Here is a 22,137-nt window from a genome sequence, read left to right on the forward strand (position 1 = left end):
CTTACTTCTGAATAAACCGCACAAGGCCAGGGCTGTAATTCCAAGCACATTTGTTTAGGAAAACAAAGGCAGCTGTGTTGGCCATAAGAAAATAAATCCAAAATCCATATAAATACCTTTATTAGAACCCAAAAATCACCCCCCCCCAAAGGTGCAAGCTTTCAAGGTAAAGGTATTACTGGTTGAGGAATTATGAGAGAAGCAGTCCAACATACCTAAAAGACACCAGACTGTATATAGGGCAGCCTTCCTCTCAACCTGGTGTCCTCCAGAACTGTTGGACTACAACTCCCATAATTCCCCAGCCAGCCAGTGTTGGCCCTTTGGCGGGTACCATAGTCCCTGGTCCATCTAGCCCAGTATTGTGCACACTGATTGGCAGCAGCACTCTAAGGGTTCAGGCAGGAGCTTCCTCAGCCCTACCTGGAGATACCAAGGACTGAACCTGGGACTTTTTGCATGCAAAGTATGTGCGCTACCACTGAACTAAGGCTCCTTCCCACCAGGTTGGGGAAGGCTGCTATATTGACTTTCTTAGAAGTAGGTCCCTTTTAAAGAAGTAGGGGTTGTATTTGAATAAACGGGCATACAATCGGGCGGTATGTAAATAATCCAGTGCACTCCCGCTTGGAAGGAAGCCCCCCTGAACGGCTGCTTCTTACTGAAGTTACTATTACAATATCTTGCCAGCGCGGGATACTTCCGGCAGCAGTTTTCTTCGAGGCATCGCGACCTGCCTTGTGTTCTACTGCGCATGCTCGCCCTGGTAGATGCTTTGCACCGCAAAGGTTGGACTTGTTCTACCGGCGCTTGCGCACTAGGATTCTTGAAATTCCCGAGGAGCGCTCTGGGTAGACGGAACCGGAAGAGACCTATTGCGCAAGTGCGTGGCGGTTATATATGCATATATGCAGAGGTGGGTTGGGCGAAGTTGGAGGGTGACTGGCAACTGAGGAACGTGGTTGCTTGTAGCTGTATGTTTGTACTGCAAGGGAGGGGGCTCCGCGAAATAAGGTCCGCGGATAAGAGTGGGGAGAGAGAGGTCGTAAGAAAGGCTTAGGGTACAGCTACAAGTGCAGCAGAATGAGAAAGCGAAAAGCTAAATAGGTTGGGGAGAAAAGCAAAGCGGCTTGTAACACCTTAAAGGCATAACAGAAAAGGTAGTTAGGACCTCCCTGCCGTGTTAAGTTTCTACTTGCAGGGAGGCGTACGAGTGTGTAATACGTACGCTTATAAATGAAGTATAAACTGTGACCCTCCCTGCAATGTTTTGCTACTTCAGGACTCCACCCTCTAATTTCTGACTCTCCTAAAGTAGCACGCCAGGAAAGCTGCAGTTTATTATAAAAAAGAGACCTTTTAATATGTTAGAACGTTTTCTTAAAAATGCCTCCTCAACTCTGTCCGTGTGTCTTGTGTGGAATATAGTGATTAGTGGTTATCTTTCCTCCATAGGGGCTTTTCTAGTAGGGCTCTTATGTGTATGTGTTTTTAGTGGGTGGGAATTCAACAGGAGATTCCCCAATATCCCTGTGTTGCTATACTGTACTATAATGCTGTTAGAAAAGGCACAAGTGTCTAAGGGTCCTATCCAATGCATGTTTAGACAGGGAAAAGTCTTATAAGTTTCTTGTGCTGGTTGGGGAATGCTGGTAGTTACAAAACTTTTTTCTGTCTAAACAGGCACAGGTTTGTGCTTTTAAGGTGCTTTTAAATTGAAAGACATGGGAAAGCCCTTGAATTTGCATTGTATTAACAAAGCAGACAGGAAGTTGTTACCAAACCTGAACTAAAAGGGTTTTAAAAAAAAAAAAAAAAAAAGTCAGTCATAACTATGATCTACTTATTTTTATTTTTGGAGACTTTGAAATAAAGGCTGCATACTTTTATCTATTTTAGTGGGAGCTGCTTTTGTTTTCTGAAATTATCTGGGAATATTACTGTGAAATCTATGGTTCAGGTGTAACACGAGCCTATTAATTCAGTGGAATTGCAGTTTTTCTAACCTGTCTACATTTTGAAAGCTATTTAACATACCATAATAAAATCTGGAAATTACTGGATATTTAGTATTATTTGGTATTTAGAAGCTTGTAATAGTTTTAGAATTGTGGCTAAAAGCAGTTAACAGTCTCAGAGAAAGAAGCCCAGAAAGCCATGTTTAAATATGAGATCTTAAAGACTATTCTGATTTATGGGGAAGGGAGTAAACTTCATGAATATGAGATTAGCTATCCTGGTTGCTGAGCAGTGTTGAAAAATTGAGATTATTTTTTAGGTGTGTGAAAGATTTCTTTAAGTTCTTTCATACATGATTTCAAGGTGATCCTTGAAAGGTGATCTGTCCTTATTTGGCTTGTTTTCCAACAAGTTGGGTAATGATTTGCATCGAAGGGGTACAAAGTTTAACACGTTGGTAGCTTCTGAAAAGCTAATATTCGTAGTTGTAGGACATAGTGCAAGAAGAAATAAATGAACAACGGAAAGACAATATTTTCTCCAAGATTTCACAAATGAAAATAAATATTTGTTCTCATGCAACATGTCTGTTTTCATACTGAAGATTGCTGCCTAATATTCTGTAGGCCAGTGTTGCATTTAAGGTGACACTGGGTGAGGATAAAAAAAAAGTTCTGTCAGTTCTTATAGAACAGGGATGTGTCTCCTTAACAGTAACAAGTTATCAGTTGATGTTACATTCATGTATGAGCAAGCTCTTGGTTTCACTAGATTTCCAACACTGTGACAGGGTTCAGACAACACAATAACCAATGGTGGTTTAAATAGTCGATGGCTGGTTATTTAACCCACCATGGGTTATTGTGTTGTGTGGATGGAGATTTTTTAGCCAGCGGTTGGTTGGCTGTGCAGAGTTGGGTGTTTGAACTACCATTGGTTATTGTGTTGTGTAGAGGGCATCTTTGGTTTTTCCCTCTGCCACTGTTGGTTATTTCGTCCGCCACAGGTCAAAAGGCAAGAATGGACAAAGTGGTGGCTGCCACTCTCCACTCTCCACTCTAGTCCAGCTAGCAGGATAGTATTAATTTTGTAGATAGAGTGGGGATGAGGATGAGAAAGCAACAGATGCAAGTTTACCCCTTACTGTCCATCAATGAAATTTGGTTCTCTTTATCCCTATATAGCCATATAGATGGAATTTGTGTGGTCTGAACTGAGAATATATCTTGAACAATAATATTGAAGTTACTAATATTGTGTCTGTTATTATAGTTAAGCAGTAAGAATCAGCAAAGGGCTAACAAATTATTTCACCTGCCAGATAGACATTGGTTGAATTTTATTTATGAATTGGAAAGCTTGCTGATTTTGACTTTCAAATGGTTCTGTAGCATAATAAGCCAGGGTAACCCCAACATATGGGGCTGGTAAATCTTTCTGATGATGTGACAAAGCAGAACACTTCCAAGCTGTACATTTTGTTTGAATATGCTTTTACATGTTTGGTTTGCTACTTTTCCACAGTGATGGTAGTTCTCCTTCTTTGTAGGCTTAGAATTTTAAAAGATAAAAACCCGAAGGTATTGTAGAACAGAATGAAATGGATGGTGAACTTCTGATTTAAATTTCAGCTGAAGAGCAAGTCATTTGATCCTTTCTCCTTGAAGTGGAAAAGGCAGCAGAGATTAAGATACTATGTTTTATCTCTGATTTTTCAGGTTGCCATGGCAACAGGAAGAAATGTGATGAGAGCTGTCAAAGTGTTTGAATTTGGTGGACCTGAAGTGCTTAAGTTGCAGTCAGATATCTCATTGCCAGTTCCAAAAGAGAACCAGGTAAAAAAAACAGGCCTTAAACTGCAATTTAAATATTCTGAATATTAGAATTGCTACTATTTAATGTTTATAGAAAACTTTTCTGCTCCAGTAAAGAAGATACAAAGTGATTTGCACGTTAAGGATTTTACCCTGAAAGGCAGCCTAAAATGTTAAAATAAAATAAATTTTCCAGCTGAATAAAATCTGATAGAATAACACCCAACATTGTCGAAAACCAAACTAAAATGACTAAAATAATGGCAGCTACAACTGAATGGGAAAACAGCAACAGGATTCAGAAATGATAAAACAGCCATGAAAAGCCTGTGGAAAATATAAATGAACTGTTTATTTTTAGTGGAAGGAAAGCAAGGAAGTAGCCTGATTAGTCTCTCTTGGGGAGGGAGTTCTAGAGGACAGGTGCCATGTCAATCAAGTCCTTCTCTGTACCCGAACTATTCTTATTTCAGTAGAAAAACAGAACATAGTCCAGCCTCATTCCTTTATATGAGATACAGGGGTGTGAAGGCATATCTTAAGTTTATACGGGAGAAGGAATTCGTCTTATCACCATTCAAGTTCCCCTCATAACTACCTAAATGCCTCTTTAGCTGTAATGAGAACTATCCCACCCTCCAAAACTCTGTGGCTGAGTTCGGACAACGTGCTAATCAATGGTTGTTTCCCATTCTGTTCCAATTACCACCACCAGGCAGATGATTAGCATGTCGTCTGAACTCAGCCTGTGTGTTTGGACATTGAATACCTTGTTGCGCATGAAGCAGTGAGAAACTCTTGAGTACTTGGATTATGGGTGAGTTGAAGTTCAGGGCCACCAGAGCAGGGACAGAAGAAGGCCGGGCCGGGGTGGGTGGGTGGGGATGATGACTGAGCAGCTGGAGCAGACAAATCTGTCCTACAGCACTTCACACACTTACTAAACATCTTCCCACAGCAATTGATTGACTCTTCCATTTTTATGACTTTGTGGGGGAATTAATGTGACCTGATTGTGGGTTGACCAATTGAGCTTGCTCCACATGCAACATTATGTGAGTATGCATGGGCTTGCAAGCTTTCTCCTCCTTCTCCCTTGGGTGCTCCAGTTCCCTCCCTCACTTACTGTTTAGCTCAAACCATAGTTTCAATTACATGAGAACTGGCTAGTTTGTACTAAACAGAAAGTCAGGGACGTAACCAGAGTGCTTTAGGGGCGGGGGTAATAACTAGTCTGGATTTTGGAGTTACATGGGATTGATTAGAAAGTCAATTAGACACAACTGGCTTTAAGTGTATAGGGTCTACTCCTAGAGTGATCCTATGGAAAGGAGGACAGGGCTCCTGTGTCTTTAGCAGTTGTACAGAAAAGGGAATTTCAGCAGGTGTCATTTGTATTCATGTTGCACCTGGTGAAATTCCCCCTTCATTGCAACAGTTAAAGCTACAGGAGCTATTCTAGAGAGGCTAGATCCAAAAGAGGGCAGGGCTCCTGTAGCTTTAACTGTTGTGATGAAGAGGGAATTTCACCAGGTGTTGCAAGCATACAAAAGATGCCTGCTGACATTCCCTTTTCAATACAACTGTTAAAGATACAGGAGCCCTGCCCTCCTTTTCATTTGGTCACCCTATCTAGTCCAGAAATGGGCAACTTCGGGTGATCCAGGGACCACTTTCAACTCCCTAGACCACCCCTGCATGCAGTTGTGTGCTTTTTAGCATATGATTCTGTTGGTTACTTGCAACGGCTTCCCCCATTTGTGTTTTCATAGCTTCCACCTATACCATAAAACCTGTAACATATCTTCTGCAAACAGCAACCCTTTTGTCCACCCCAGACCTGCCATGTATTGAGCACAGAAGGTACCCATAAAGGAGGGGTTGTAGTGTTTGTTTGGTCGTCCTTTTTATTCCAAGCTTATATTGGCGGGAGAGGCTGCTTTTATTGCTTTCGGCTGTATGGCTTGATGAACTCAGCCTGTCTTTGAGGAGAAAGACTTGGAATGCTGCTTGTTAGGGTTACTCCTGGCCATGCAGTAGCTAAAACCCAGGCAGTTCCCAATGGAGCATAAAAACCCACAGAACCCATCAGTCCTGAAAGGCAATTCTGACCCTTCAAGTTTCCATTGCTTGTCAGACCCAGCTGCCTAACTACTGATAAAGCTTTTGTACTTATCTGTAGGTCTGTTTCAACGGGATCAGATACAAGTGCTTCAAGGGGCGGATGTTGGCCTGCTTGATATAAAAAGTCTTGTGTTATTAATATGCCTAATAATCGGTTTGTGCTGTTCATGTTTTGTAGGTATTTTTTAATTCAACAAAAGTGCACAAATGAAAGTACCCCTGATGCTTTGTTCTTAACTGTTCAACGGATACCATTTTCTTTTCCAGGTTCTCATTAAAGTTCATGCATGTGGCATTAACCCTGTGGAGACCTATGTTCGTTCTGGGAATTACGCTATAAAACCAGCTTTACCCTACACACCTGGTACAGATGTGAGTGGGGTAATACAAGGAGTTGGGGAACATGTAGCTGCTTTCAAGGTATTTAGTCTTAAACTGGTTAAACATTTGCTTTCTCTTACAGAATATAATTTAAGGTTTGGTAACTAAGCAAGGTCTCTTGGGGCGAAGAGGATGGCCGATTCCAGAAGGTGGTGCTGGGGGATTATTGCTCTGTGCCGTGGCACCTAAGCCATGGGGTTCCACAGGGCTCTATCTTATCCCCTATGCTGTTTAACATATACATGAAGCCGCTGGGGGAGGTTATCCGGAGATGTGGACTGAGGTGTCATCAATATGCGGATGATACCCAGCTCTACCTTTCCTTTTCATCAAACCCAGGTGAGGCAGTGGCTGTTCTGAACCAGTGTCTGGGCACGGTAATGGACTGGATGAGGGCTAATAAACTGAGACTCAATCCAGACAAGACGGAGGTACTGTTAGCGGGTGGTTCTTCTGTCCGGCGAGGTGATGTTTGCCCTGTCCTGGACGGGGTTGCACTCCCCCTAAAGGATCGGGTCCGTAGTTTGGGGGTGCTCTTGGATCCAGAACTGTCACTTGAGGCACAGGTGAACTCAGTGGCAAAGAGCACCTTTTATCAGCTCAGGCTGATATACCAGCTGCGCCCTTATCTGGACAGAGATAGCTTAGCTACAGTTATCCATGCTCTGATAACCTCTCGTTTGGATTACTGCAATGCGTTATACGTGGGGCTGCCTTTGAAAACGGTCCGGAAACTTCAACTGGTGCAAAACAGGGCAGCAAGGTTATTAACAGGGACTGGCCGGCGAGATCACATTACGCCAGTCCTTTTACAACTTCACTGGCTGCCAGTCCAGGTCCGGGCCCAATTCAAAGTGCTGGTATTAACATTTAAAGCCCTAAACGGTTTGGGGCCAGGTTATCTGAAGGAACGCCTCCTCCCATATGTACCTACCCGGACCTTAAGATCATCTACAGGGGGCCTTCTCCATGAGCCCCTGCCAAAGGAAGTGAGGCAGGTGGCTACTAGGAGGAGGGCTTTCTCCGCTGTGGCACCCCGGTTGTGGAACGAGCTCCCCAGAGAGGTCCGCTTGGCGCCTACACTGTACTGCTTTCGTCGCCAGCTGAAGACCTTTTTATTCACTCAGTATTTTAACACTTAATTTTAACTTAAATTTAAATTTTACTGTTTTAACTCTGTATTTTAATCCTATATCAACTTTGCTGTGTGGTTTTATCCTGGTTGCGCTTTTTATACTGTATTTCGTAATTGTGTTTTAAACTGTTGGGTGTTTTACTGTGGTTTTAATTTTTGTGAACCGCCCAGAGAGCTTCGGCTATTGGGCGGTATAAAAATGTAATAAATAAATAAATAATAAATAAATAAATAAGAGAGATTGTTTCTCTGTCGTAGATATGATTTCTGTCTCTCCCATACTTCTGAATTTCTGTCCTCCTGCTTCCCAGTTTGAGTGTAAGATTTGGCTCGTTGCTAAACCTTGGCTGTACTGCATCGTTCTCTACCAAATAGTCAAATGTCTTCTAATATGTAGTCTTGGAAACTTAAATTTCTTCAGGCACAGGTACATCCTGATTGTTCATTTGCTATCTCTGATGTAATGCTGCCAGCAGCTGTCTGGCACTAACTAAGGATTGCTGCTTGGGGAAAATGTTCATTATAATGACCTGCCCTAATTTTACAAGCTGTTCAGCAATGTTATCTGTTTCCCTGAACAACAGGACGTATAACACTTTACAGACCTGCTTTCTTAGATTGTCATACATAAAATGAAAATAAGGCACTCAGAAGTGGGCTCCTGGGCATGAGCTTCAATTACATTGTCATACATCCTGAAGCTCCTGAGAATGTTGTTCTTTCCTTATTTGGGGATCCCCAGCTCACAGCTCACCCCATCCAGGATATGGATGACCCTCTGTGTAGCATTTGCGGGGAGGGGGCTTTGGGGGCTATTGGAGGAAGGGGAAATCCATTTTTCCAAACTTGCTTCCACCAGTGCAGGGGATGGAACTAGAATATGAATTTGTGATGACCCCTTTTAAGGCTTTGTGCCAAGTACCTGTCTTGTGAAACAAGTTACCCTTGTAGGTGGCATTTCAGATCTGGCTGAAATATTTCCTGTAATTTCTTGTTAAGTGCTGAACTCTTGAAATTTGTGTCTTGATCTGTCATTATCCTGATGTTGTTCTAAACCCCCAAAGAACTTTGGCTCTGGGGCGGTATTGAAGGGAAATAATAATCATTCTAAGGATTATTAGATATGTCTATATTAAAGTATAAATTAGGCAATCTCTAGCACAAGAGAGGTCAAATTCCAGACATCTGGGGGTCATTTTTGCCCCCTGGGCCCTTGGTGCAGGCTGCATTTTGTTGGAGACCATGCAGTCTGTGGGGCGCGTCCTAAAAAAAAAGGCTTAAAATCTTCTGTTTGCTGCTGAAATTCTGCAGCAAGCTACTCTGTAGCGCTACAGAATGGTACAGTGGCTAAATTTAATTCTTTTGGTACTCTAGTGGATTGCAGACAAGCTAAATTTAGTTGTTTGGATGCTGTATAGCTGCTATGGATGCCATAAAAAATGTTTTTTGTGGGGGAATGGGGTGATGGTGGCTGCATTACTATTGCTGTCATCTTTTCATGTTTACTTCATCTATAACTAGGTTTTGTTTATTTTCCTCTTAAGAAAATGACCCTATATTTTTAGACCCAAATTACAGAAAACATTTTGTCACAACGCTTCTCCTTTATGCATTTGCTTTCTCCTGCCAGAAAGGAGACAGGGTTTTTACCATTTCTACTGTTTCTGGCGGTTATGCTGAATATACCGTTGCATCAGTTGACACTGTCTTTTCCTTGTCTGATAAACTGGACTTCAAGCAAGGTGCAGCTATTGGGATTCCATATTTTACTGCATACCATGCTCTCTTTCAAAAGTAAGATGTCACATGCTAAAACTGATTTTCAGCAATTGCAATGCAGGCTTTTTGGGTCTTTCCCCCTTTCTTTGATTTTCCATATCACATAATTCATCCCATTAATTCCTCATTCCTTAATGCACCAGATTTGAGGTCATTTTGTGATATGGCACACTTTTGTTTTGCACTTGAGCGGAAAAGGGGATACTTGTGAAATAGAGTAACAGCGTGAAAAAAAAAATCTTGGCAGAAGCTGCTGGAAGCTTTTGTGCAAACTTGTTCTGTTGGCAGTGTTGCTAGCAGGGGTTATGATCTTAGTTGACTATTTGTGTCACAATGTCATTGATTGTTGTCAGGGAATAATGAAAGCTGTAATCCAACACATTTAGAAGGCACTGGGTTGGGGAAGGTTGATATATAGTATGAACTGTTTTTTTCTTAGTATTGCTATGCATCTTTTTTATCGCTTCATTGACATTGTTATTATGTGGTCATAACAGTAGACAAACTGTAACTAAATAAGTGATGATCATCACATAAACAATGCTGTTGTCGTGGTGGAGATCCAGAATACTCTGGGGCTATTTCCAGCTTAGAATCCAGTTGCCAAGAGCCCATTGAATGTAGTCTTAACTAGAAATGTAACATTTCCGGGGATTTTGAAGCCATGGGAAAAAATGTGCCCCCCCCCCGGGTGGCTTTGGGGTGGGTGGGAAGAATTGAGAAATTAGCCATATGCCCATTTTTGGGACTTAACAAATCTAAAGTCACTTTGTTCTTTAGGACAACTTTCCTCAACCTGATGCCCTCCAGATATTTTGTACTACCGCTCCCATTAGCCTCATGCAGCATGGCCAATAGTCAGAAATGCTGGGCATGATAGTCCAAAACATCTGGGGGGCACCAGGTTGGGGAAGGATGCTTTAGGGATGTAAAGCAGTCTTTATGTTCCTCAAGTTCTATTATGTATAACTTGGTTTGCTTATAAAATTATCATCATATTAAAAAAGCTTTAAAAGTAAACTGAGTTAGTACATTTATAATTATTGTTTGAATAAACTATACTTCTCAGTTCAGTGTACCAAACACGATAATATTATGAGCAAATCAAGTTATACATAGCATATTTTAGATTCCTATTGTATATCTGACCAAAGGGAACTTCATCAAGTAGTCCCTGAAACATCTGAATCATCCTAGAAGCCAGAAGGATTATAGCTGAGGCAGCATTCCCTAGTGGTAAGGTCTAATTGAGAATTTTATTAAAAACTGTGGCAGTGCACCCAAATCTCAGTTAATGAAAGAAAAAAAGAAACTTAAGGTAACTCATATGCTGTTTCATTGCATCTGGTGGAAGTGGTTAGATAACCTACAGTGTTCCTTTCACATGTGGGTTTTAGATTAGAACTACATGAACTGACTGCTATAGCATCTAGCTAGAACAAACCCGGAAACACAGGATTCTGCAGAACAAAACTGTCAAGAATGCGCATTTTCTTCCACATTATTTATTTATTTATTTTTTATTACATTTTTATAGTGCTCAATACCTGAGGCTCTCTAGGCAGTTCACATTTAAAATTATGATATGGTGACTACTCAGATGAAATCGAGCATCCTTAAATGTCTACCAGCAAAAGATACACTATATCAATAATTTTAATAAGGAATGGAAAAAATAATTATGCTGGGAATCTTACAGAGTTTAAAGAACATTTTACATCTCTAGTCTTTTTGTAAAGTCTTATTTCATTTTTAGAAATCATTTGTGGGGAGTAGAGGCTGAGGAACAATATATAAATATCTTGTCTTAAATTCGCAAAGGAAAATACTTCATAAGCTGAAGCTGTTAAATTTTTCCATTTTTTTTAACGAATAAACAAAAAATGGTTCAGGGGAAACGGATCCCCCCCTTTTCCTGAATTTTACCGGGGTGGGGGGAGTTTCTAGGCCTTCACATCTCTAGTCTTAACGTGTACAGCTGATGTGATACAAATACATACTTGTCATGTAGAAAACATTCTGTCTGTTTTTTCAGAGGGTCTGCCAAAGCAGGAGAAACCGTGCTAGTCCACGGAGCAAGTGGAGGAGTAAGTATTATAGAAAATCACCCTATACGTATAAGGAAGCCGGTTCTGATTAGAATGCTTTTAACGTGGAAAAGTAGAGCAACGTGTGATCCTAAGGGGCTTTATGGTTTCCTCAACTCACAGTGCATTTCATCATTTGATCCACATGATATAGGAGTGTTAAAAACTGTATCGGGGGTCTTCTGGCAAAGCTCTCCTGAAAGAACCTGAGGTGAACATGCAATGCTTGTTCAGGGTAATTGTAATAATGGTTGTTCTTGTTCTGTGCCAGTGAGCATGATCCAGTGCAGAATTTAAATCTCCTTTTCTGAGATTCTGAGGACATGATAAGGTCTTGAATCCTCAAGGTTATGGGAAAAATGTGAATGTGAGGATTTGAAACATTGTTCTTTATGGTCATGAAAGACATGTGAGAAATCAATATTGGCGGAGTTTGCTGTGGTTGCTATCGATCAAGAGTGTGCTGCAAATTGGGGCTATCTAACATATTTGCAAACAAAATGGTATCCGGAGCAAACAACCTAAGTTTGACTCTCTTGGTGCTTCATAGGAGACCTGGATGCCATCTGTTTTTATATATTTCCCCCTGTTTTTGGCACCCATGCAGGCTGTGTGTGTTGGGGTGGTAAAAATAGCCCCTGGAGCTCCTGAAATTCCCAACTCCTGCTGTATGTGGTAGTTGAGCCCCCTTTCTCCCAAGTGCAGTTATTTCTTTTCAACAAATTTTAGGAGAATGTAGGAAGCTGCCACTGAGTCAGGCCACTGGTCCATCTAGTCTGGTATTGTCAACACTGACTGGCCATGGCTCTCCAGGATTTCAGCCAAGTATTTTTGTAGCCCTGCCTGGAAATGCCAGGGATCAAACCTGGGGCTTTCTGTGTGGAAACCATGTGCTCTACAACTCAGCTACAGTCCTTCCTGCACTAGTAGACTTCCTTTGTATCTATAGCTGGCTGTTCATTTTATTGTCAGTTTTAAATGAAGGGTCCTTGAAGTGTTCTCTTGGTTCCATGTGAGGTCCTTTTCTGTAAGCTCACCCTATTACTTGCTTGTAATGGATAAAGGATTCTGACCTGCTGGTCACCTCCTAGCAGACTTTTAGCCACCTCCAATCCTTAGAAAAGTGTTATCCTTGTTGAAAAGTGTGGTTCCCAATGGTGGCTTAGAATGGTACTAGTGAGAAGTCGCTTGTAGATGGTGCATTGGAAATTTGAGGACTGGATGGTTGTGTTATAATGGTAATTGAGCAGCTAGATTTTATTATCTCTATGAAGGAGACACATAAGTATGTACTGTTGGTTGGATTAATTATTGATTTCCCTGATTTTGTTTCAAGGATGTTGCTTGCACCACTGCTGAGAGAAACAGTATATTGTTTTTTTAAAAAAGCACTGGAGCTCAGGAAGACTTGGCAAAAATTAATAAGGAGCTGTTACTATATTGTTGGAAGTTTCTTGTTGGAAAGGATTGTTAAGATGATATTGGGGAATGACTGTTATTTTAATATGTCTCTGTTGCAAACTTCAGCACTCTTTGTCTGCTGCATTTCTCTCTCAACACACACACTCTGAATTTTCTAGGTTGGAATTGCAACATGTCAGATTGCAAGAGCTTATGGCTTGAAGGTCTTGGGCACAGCTGGAACTGAGGAAGGAATGAAACTTGTTTTGAAAAACGGAGCCCACAAAGCATTTAATCACAGGAAGAAGGATTACTTGGCTCAAATTAAGGTAATTTACAGCGGAATCCTATGCCGATCTATTCAGAAGTAAATCCTATTTAATTCAAGGGAGCTTACTCTCAGGTAAGTAGATATCAGATTGCAGCTTGAGTGCATTATTCTATGCATGTTTACTCACAGGTAAGTGTGTTTAGTGGGGCTTATTCCAAAGTGGACATACCATTGCAGCCTTAAAAATATATTTAAGATCCTTCATTTCATCAAAACTTTTAAATTCAATCAGTCTCCCATTTTTGAATGAATTTGTGAAGAATGCTGCAGATAAGTTAGTGCCAGTAGCATTTTTTTTATATAAAGCTGGCTTTAATTGATCTTTGGTATCAGTTCATATGATTCCCATTTAGATTATTACTAATGTGGGCCTCTCACCACTCCCATAACACCTAAGACATAATGGGTTAAATCCAACGTCATGCTAGTGGAAGTCTGCTAGTGTGGCAAGACTCTCTCCCACCCCTTCTGCAACCCTCCACACACGGCCCCAAAATCTGCTTTGAAGCATTTCCCAGTCCTCCAGAGTTCATCTTGGGGGGTGCGAGGAGGGGGAGTTCCCGCTCTCCCAGTTCTGCTGATAGAACTGCTTCTATCAGTAAACAACAAAATTGGATTCACCGTATTGTGATGTGGAATCTGTAGCAATATGTGACGTAAAATCCCTGTGATTTGTCTAATTCAAAAAAGAGGTGGAAGGATCATGGGGAATCATGCATATGAATGCAGGTGTATGCCCCTTGTAGCACATTGTATATCTAGTCGGGGCTACCGATGGGGCCTTAGTGCTTGATTCTGATGTTTATGTGCATGTTATGATTTACTGGCTCAACCCAGTGGAGTGCTGTAAATTTCGTTTTATTTAAATCCTCACATTGACTTTGAAGTGTATTTCACAAATTTTTATTTAATTAATTTATTTATTTATTGCATTTGTATAGCACCCCATAGTTGAAGCTCTCTGGGCAGCTTACATAATATTTACACATTTCAAACAATATACAGTTGTTGTTGTTGTTATTATTATTATTATTTTAAAAAGCTTTACTCGTTCATATGTGCAACATATTTACTATTTTACAAGTGTGAAATGATACCTAATGAAAAAAAATGATTTAAAGAAAAGCCAAGACATATGCTTCCTTACATACTTTCCATGTCTTACCTTTGCTCATATGAGTAAGTCACATGAAAGGGTTCCTTTTAATAAATTTGTTCTGATTGTTACATCTTGAACACAAGATCAAGATTACCAGGGAGTTACCTAGGGAGGTTGTGGTCTCTCCCACACTAGAGGCATTCAAGAGGCAGCAGGACAACCATCTGTCAGGGATGCTTTAGGGTGGATTCCTGCATTGACCAGGGGGTTGGACTTGATGGCTTTGTAGGTCCCTTCCAACTCTGCTATTCTATTATTCTATGTAACTATCCAGTGAAATCTTAAGATGCTTTTAGAATTTTTTGGGGTGTTTTAACAATGTATATTATGTTTCAATTCAGTTTTATGTATTTTATATTTACTGTTATTCCCTGCCTCGATCAGAATGAAGAGGTGGGTAAGAAATAAATTGTTGTTGTTGTTGTAATTCTGAGCTAAATGCAACAGTATGTGCTTAAGAGATTTCAGGATGTTTTAGAATTGTTATTCTTTTTATCCTACTTTTCAGACAAATAGATTCTCCCAAGACAATAAAAAGTCAGAGGAGGGAGATCAGTTTGACAGTGCTAAAACAAAATGATGAGATGTAAGTAGGCATTTATATCAAGTTGGGACAAGGCTGACCTTCTGTGGCTGGTGGTCTGGCTAGCCCTTGTTCCTCTGGTGGGTGGCAAAGTCCAGAATGTGCTTCTCCTCACTTCTGCAATCCTAGGGCAGCAGGCAGTTGGAGCAGAGTGTACTTTCTGTGAAGGGAGAAGCAAGCTCCCTGCAGCAGGTCCTTCTCCAGCTGATGGATTCATCCTAGCTGGTATTCACATGGATTGATACATTTTAGGTAAAGGTAAAACTCTGGGATTGCATCATGTCTTAATATTGTGACATAGGTGAGCCTACCCACCAGTTACGATCAGAGTTTCTGCTCTCAGTCTCACCTTCATGAAAGATTATATGGGAGAGTCTTTTCAGTGGTGGCACTGCAATGGTTAAATACCCTCCCCATGGAAATCTCTTGGGCCCATTATTTTTCAGTCTTCTGCATGCTTTTAGTATTTGTCTTTAAACCTCCATTTGCTATTTCCTGCTTTTAACTTGCTTGCTGTTCTTTTTAACTCTCGTTCTTTTTAACTCTGTATTATGTATTTAATTTATTGTATTATTTTATAATGGTTTCAAGCAGCTTTGTGTATCTTCTGATAAAAAGGATGATATGGAAGATGATAACTTGTGAATTCCACCATTGTGTGATCCTGAACAACTAATGTTTGTATTATTTAGGAAGAAGCTGGTACCGGAGGCGTAAATGTGATCATAGAGATGTTGGCTAATGTCAATCTTGCTAATGACTTGCAACTCCTGTCAAGTGGAGGAAGAGTGATGGTAAGTGTATGCTTCACCTTTTTAATGATAATTTATTGTAGAAATTTAAACTTCCAATATTTCATTTTTTTCTATTTCTTTTATGACAGATAGTGGGTTGTCGGGGTCCAATTGAAATACACCCTAGGGACACTATGCTGAAAGAATCAAGTATCAGAGGAGTTTCTTTATGGTCTGCATCTAAGGTAAAAAAAAAAATCACTCAAGAAATTTACATAATGGCCTATTAAAATGGTCCGCCCCTGGAGGCTAATGGACTCCGATGGATTCCAGAGGGCTCTGGGGGACTTCCCTGCTGATATGGCCGGTGCTCCTGTCAAAGTCCAGGTTGCTCTGTGGAATGCAGAGATGACTCGGGCGGTTGACACGATCGCGCCCAAGCGCCCTCTCCCTCTGAGCAGAGCCCGGCCAGCTCCTTGGTATACACCTGAGCTGAGGGCAATGAAGCAGGAGGGGAGACGGCTAGAACGCAGGTGGAGGAAAACTCGTGCTGAGTCTGATTGAACACAGATTAGAATTCACTATCGAGCCTATTCTGTGGCGGTGAGGATGGCAAAGAGACAGTTCTTTTCCACCAGCGTTGCATCTTCTCAGTGTCGTCCGGCAGAGCTTTTCCGTGTGGTTCGTGGCCTGTTAAGTTCTGGGCCAGGGCAAGAGATGGTGGAATCCTCGGTAGCACGCTGTGACAAATTTGCACGGCACTTTGAAGATAAAGTCGCTCAGATTCGTCATGAATTGGACACCACATTTAATGCAGCTCCACTAGTAGAGGCGTTCAGAGCGCCGAGGATGTGGACAAGGTGCTTGGCCAAGTCCGGTCGACCACCTGTGTGCTTGCCCCTTGTCCCTCATGGCTCATTACATCAAATAAGGAGGGGATTGCCGGCTGGGTCCAGGACGTTGTAAATGCCTCCTTGAGAGAGGGAGTGGTGCCGGCCTCTTTAAAAGAGGCGGTAATTAGACCACTCCTGAAGAAGCCTAACCTGGACCAGGAATATGCTAAAAACTATAGGCTGGTTGCTAATATCCCCTTCCTGGACAAGGTGCTTAAGTGGGTGGTTGCAGGACAACTCCAGGCACTCTTGAATGAAACGGATTATCTAGATACATTTCAATCGGGTTTTAGGCCTGGTTTTGGAACGGAAACTGCCTTGGTCGCCCTGTGGGATGACCTTTGCCGGGAGAGGGACAGGAGGCGTGCAACCCTGTTGGTTCTCCTGGACCTCTCAGCAGCTTTTGATACTATCGACCATGGTATCCTTCTGGATAGGTTGTCTGAGCTGGGAGTTGGAGGTACTGCATTGCAGTGGTTCCGCTCCTACTTGGATGGCCGATTCCAGAAGGTGATGCTGGGGGATTATTGCTCTGTGCCGTGGCATCTAAGCCATGGGGTTCCACAGGGCTCTATTTTATCCCCTATGCTGTTTAACATATACATGAAGCCACTGGGGGAGGTTATCCGGAGATGTGGACTGAGGTGTCATCAATAGGCGGATGATACCCAGCTCTACCTTTCCTTTTCATCAAACCCAGGTGAGGCAGTGGCTGTTCTGAATCAGTCTCTGGGCACGGTAATGGACTGGATGAGGGCTAACAAACAGACTCAATCCAGACAAGACGGAGGTACTGTTAACGGGTGGTTCATCTGTCCGGCGAGGTGATGTTTGTCCTGTCCTGGACGGGGTTGCACTCCCCCTAAAGGATCGGGTCCGTAGATTGGGGCTGCTCTTGGATCCAGAACTGTCACTTGAGGCACAGGTGAGCTCAGTGGCAAAGAGCACCTTTTATCAGCTTAGGCTGATATACCAACTGCGCCCTTATCTGGACAGAGATAGCCTAGCTACAGTTATCCATGCTCTGATAACCTCTTGTTTGGATTACTGCAATGCGTTATACGTGGGGCTGTCTTTGAAAACGGTCCGGAAACTTCAACTGGTACAAAACAGGGCAGCACGCTTACTAACAGGGACTGGCCAACGAGACCACATCACACCAGTCCTTTTCCAGCTTCATTGGCTGCCAGTCCAGGTCTGGGCCTGATTCAAAGTGCTGGTATTAACATTTAAAGCCCTAAACAGCTTGGGGCCAGGCTATCTGAAGGAACGCCTCCTCCCATATGTACCTGCCCGGGCACTAAGGTCATCCTCAGGGGTCCTTCTCCGTGAGCCCCTGCCAAAGGAAGTGAGGCAGGTGGCTACCAGGGGGAGGGCCTTCTCTGCTGTGGGACCCCGGCTGTGGAATGAGCTCCCTAAGGAGGTTCACTTGGCACCTACATTATATGCTTTCAGATGCCAGGTGAAGACCTTTTTATTCTCCCAGCATTTTAACAGTCTATAAATAAATTTTAACTTGGTGTTTTAAATTTGTAATTTTGCATTGCTGCTCTTTTTATCTGGTTGAGCTTTTATATTGTATTTTATAGTATGGTTTTATACTGTTGTTTTATACTTTGAATGGTTTTAATGTTTGTGAACTACCCAGAGAGTTCCGGCTATTGGGCGGTACAGAAATGTAATAAATAAATAAATAAATAAATAAACAGGTCAGTATACATTTTCTGTAGCACAGCCTCAGCTGATTGACTTCAAAATATGGCTTTAATCTCTCTCTCCCTTCTCTTCTGCTTGTCATTTCCTTACATGCAATTTCACTATCTGGTGAATTTTACATAAACCCTCAGGGGCAGTTTACTGCCTGTCCAGGATCTTTTGGGATGGCCAACAGAATGATGTTGCTCAGTATCATTAATATTTCAGGAGTTTGTCTTGCTACTTGACTTAACATATCTTCTGTAACCTCGGTCCTCCATGCATTTAGATAGATATGAGATCTTTACAACCCCGGTGGTTGGGCTTGGAGCTGCACAAGTAATTCAACATGCGCTATGAGGATTTCCTGTACCCCTCCTTCTTTTGCACCTGCAAAAACCTGCTCCTGAGAGCCTCAGAGGCTCTGGAACTGTGTAGGATATGGCATGGGGAGTGCGGGACTCCAGCAGGAAAGGAGGAAATTGGAATAAATTGGGTGGATGCATCTGCTGATTCCTTCGCTCCCAGTGTAGCTGCCTGCACAGCATCCGTGCCTTCCTCCGACTACTTTTCATAGAGTTTATAAAGATTCAGTGGGTAAGACGAGGTGGGAAAACCTTAGTGCGCAAGCAGGGTCCTGGCTGCATACACTGAACCCATGCTTACACTCTCCCACCACGCATAATGTAGAATAATGAACCTGATTTATGGAAGCAGCAGAAATACTTTAATGCTTGATTTCAAATGATGTCTCCTCTGTTTAGGAAGAGAAGCATGAATGTGCAGCATCAGTTCTTGCAGGCATAGATGCTGGCTGGCTGAAACCTGTACTAGGTCCCGAGTATCTGATGGAGAAGGTGGCAGAGGCTCACAAAGACATAATCCACAGCCAAGGTGCTTTGGGGAAGATGGTGCTTCTTACATGTTAAATCATTGCTGTTAAGTGCCTTGGCAGTAATCTTCTGAATGCTGATCACAGTGTTTATGCAGCTTGCTTGGAACAGTACACAAAATGTAATTCAGATAAAAGATGCAACAGATGCGATAGGCACTAATTTGGACAGGAAATGGCATTAAATATTTTATTTGAACTTGGAAAGAATTAAATGCTTCATATTTTTGGCTTGTCTCAAACAACGCTATGCTGCTCATTCTTCTGTGAATCTTGTAACAGATGTCTGTTCTGCTGACTTGAATGGTACAGCTGTATTATGCTCTGCTTCTTTTTCCCCCCATGAAAATGCTGAATCTGCATTTGAGCCTATATAAGAAAGAACCATATACTGAGTGAAAACCTTCGGTATTTACTGACTACAGATTGCTGTTCCTGAACCTTCCTTCAAAATTATAATATAATTATATCTAGGGGAAGCTAGAGCTATGAGATCATTTGCTTTCTGTCTTCATGCAGTAAAGGTTCTCAGTAAGGTACATCATCTGTTAAAGAGCCATAACTCTAGCAGGATATTAATTTTTATTTGACGAAACTCCAGTTCGTACAGTTGCTGGTCCTTTTGTGCAAGGTGGGTGTGGTATATGGCTTGAGAAGTACATCCAGAAGAGGCTGCTAATAATGGAAAGATTAACTTCTTTCTGCATTCCTCATACATGTAACAATGCAAAATGACATGTTCAACAGATTCTATTGATCCCGAGCCACAGGGACATATCTGTTCATTAACCGGGATTTTGCTAAACGTCCTTCTAGTAATGCTGGTGGCAACACATTAAAGCGAGCAACGGTAAATGCTCTTCTATACTGTGGAATGGTAAACTCTATCACTCATCCCAGCCTTCCATCAGAAGAGGCACACTAATTGGATATCACCCATAATCTTTCAAATAGTGTGCCTCAAAGAATAGGCCCAAACTGTTATAGACATTTGTGTTTTTATTATCTCCACTTATTGGAGGCTTACTTTTGGCTTACTGCCCATCTCAAATAGGCTAAGCTAATCCGTCAAAAGTAGCTAATTTGAGAGTTACAACACAAGTTGAAAATATAAGTCAGCAAGTCAGCCCTCTGACCCAGTTCATATGTAACTGACCGAGATCACCCTGAAACAGATGGCGCATCATCTGTTAAGCATTCTCCTCTGATAGCAGAACGCAGTTGTAAGTGGAATTAATAAAAAACTTTAAACCCACTTTATTACATTTAGGGCTGTTGACGTGCTGCTTGGCATAAACGCCTGAGAGATTCTTTGTCCCATTATCTGGTATCATGCACTGTCACTTTAAGCAGTTCAGTTAATCCTGGAGGGAGTGTGTCTCCTTCTTGGATGGGTGAAGAGGACAAAGCAAGCAATTATGCCATGAGGTCATTAGCGTCCGGTGATGTATTTGGGACAAAAGTTCAGCAATATGACTTCTTCGAGCCACAACAAAATTGAATATCTCATGGTCAAATCAGGTGCGTTTATGACTACACCCCAGGCAAAGAGTGTCATACTCCCAAAGTGTGGCATAATTATAAGTGGGATGGTTGGGCAGATACTTCCCACCCCCTAAATCCAGCAATCTCTGAGAAGTCCTGTCTTGATTACATTTTGTCAAAGGACCTCTGAAGTATTCTTTCAGCTTTTAGTTTGTTCAGGGACTTGTTTTCCTCTGATCAAATGCTATAAAATGCATGCACTCTGGTACGTTCTGCTACTATACACTTCTGTTGTGTTCTTCTTCTTCTGTTTCCCCTTGTCTCTTCTTCAGCCCTGTGTCTGTTGTGGTCAGGTCCTCTGGGTGGTATAGAAATGCAATAAATAATTAAAAAATACCTAAATATATTTAGCCCCCATATGCCTGATAAATTAGTGGTTGGTATGGTTATTACTGATATTAAAACAATAATGGGAGAGGTTGTTTATTTCCCACCAGAAGGTGTCATACTAGTGTTGCCTTTAATACATTTTTTATCTGCAGCAATGAGATGTACCATACTTTAGCCACAAAAGGAAAGAGAAAATAATTGTAACAGTATTTGCCAAAACACAATTTCACACTTTTAACCTGAGATACACATGGGGTATTATCTCAAGAAAGGTGGGAATCCTTTTCCTTAATCAGTTGTTTGAACTCCTGTTTCATTAGATTTTGTTTACTGGACCTATAATGAATGACTAACATCCCTTCACAGTGAATGAGAAAGCCGATCTGTTTGAAATGCTGTGCGCTCCTCTGAACTATATGAAGGTAATAAACTGATGACAATCCAATAAATGCATTAGGGGAAAACATCACTTACCAGAAGAACTGAATTGATATGTTGTAGTAAAAGTGTCAAGGTGTGGAGAATTAGTTTATACTGAAGTGAATACTAGGCGTGCTTCATCTGTTTCCCTACGAACAAATCGGCACGGCATAAGGAAGGAAGTAGATCAGGTCTACAGGGTCATCTGTAGTAGACCAACATGGGTTTATAACTCCCAACTGTTTAACAACACAAGGCTCCCTCTTAGCCTCCTAAGTTTGTTTGCTAAAGTGATGAAAACCAGGAGTGGATTCATGTGTGACAGAACGATGAGCTCAGCTCTATACTGAAACAAATAAAAAAGCAGGGTACCCCGTTCCTTAATTATATATTTCTTATCGTCCTTCTATTATTTTACACTTGACTGGTTAATGGATTGTGAGGTTCAGGTAACACACACAAAGTAGATTCTGTGAGTTTGAAGTCTACCTAATCTTATACAGTGAAAAGACTGTCTCACTGTCATATATGAAATGCTGCACGTTGTACTACTGTTCCATGGATGAGACCACAACTGTACTTGTAGTGAAATCAACATGAAGTGCCAAAATAAACATTCTAAGATTCCAGATCTGTTTTGCTGAGCACTTGGAACTTTTCAGCCCTTGTATAAGTTTTGAATTCTTAGTAATACTTATTTATTTATTACATTTTTATACCTCCCAATAGCTGAAGCGCTCTGGGTGGTTCACAAAAATTAAAACCATAATAAAACAACCAACAGTCTAAAAACACAAATACAAAATACAGTATAAAAAGCTTCAAATCTTCTTGGTAGATAAGCAGCCTGATTCAGTGCCAAACAAACTTCAGAG

At 41.5% G+C, this 22,137-nt stretch overlaps 1 protein-coding gene across 5 annotated transcripts; it reads left to right on the plus strand.

Annotated features, from left to right (window-relative positions):
- The first annotated feature begins 446 nt into the window (after nt 1–446).
- On the plus strand, nt 447–21,893 carry CRYZ (crystallin zeta). 5 transcript variants are annotated; one of them, XM_063137393.1, is made up of 9 exons: nt 447–466; nt 3,678–3,794; nt 6,165–6,317; nt 9,044–9,207; nt 11,228–11,279; nt 12,860–13,009; nt 15,446–15,547; nt 15,637–15,732; nt 18,840–21,893. In XM_063137393.1, the coding sequence occupies exons 2-9, from the start codon at nt 3,684–3,686 to the stop codon at nt 19,002–19,004; spliced, it is 993 nt and encodes a 330-aa protein (XP_062993463.1). In that variant the 5' UTR covers nt 447–466; nt 3,678–3,683; the 3' UTR covers nt 19,005–21,893. The 5 variants fall into 5 exon arrangements, with proteins under 5 accessions (XP_062993463.1, XP_062993453.1, XP_062993437.1 ...); XM_063137383.1 differs by lacking the exon at nt 447–466 and adding an exon at nt 898–916; XM_063137367.1 differs by lacking the exon at nt 447–466 and adding an exon at nt 927–1,014.
- The last annotated feature ends 244 nt before the right edge of the window (nt 21,894–22,137 follow it).

Source organism: Elgaria multicarinata, chromosome 1 (assembly GCF_023053635.1).
Source record: "Elgaria multicarinata webbii isolate HBS135686 ecotype San Diego chromosome 1, rElgMul1.1.pri, whole genome shotgun sequence".
In the NCBI taxonomy this organism is placed as follows: Eukaryota; Metazoa; Chordata; class Lepidosauria; order Squamata; family Anguidae; genus Elgaria; species Elgaria multicarinata.

What these genes read in the sequence shown, in the direction of transcription:
- CRYZ (XM_063137393.1), top strand. Translation starts at nt 3,684, where the DNA reads ATGGCAACAGGAAGAAATGTGATGAGAGCTGTCAAAGTGTTTGAATTT. An exon ending in AACATGTAGCTGCTTTCAAG is followed by an intron (nt 6,318 to 9,043) that starts GTATTTAGTCTT and finishes TTCTCCTGCCAG; the next exon opens with AAAGGAGACAGGGTTTTTAC. An exon ending in TACCATGCTCTCTTTCAAAA is followed by an intron (nt 9,208 to 11,227) that starts GTAAGATGTCAC and finishes CTGTTTTTTCAG; the next exon opens with AGGGTCTGCCAAAGCAGGAG.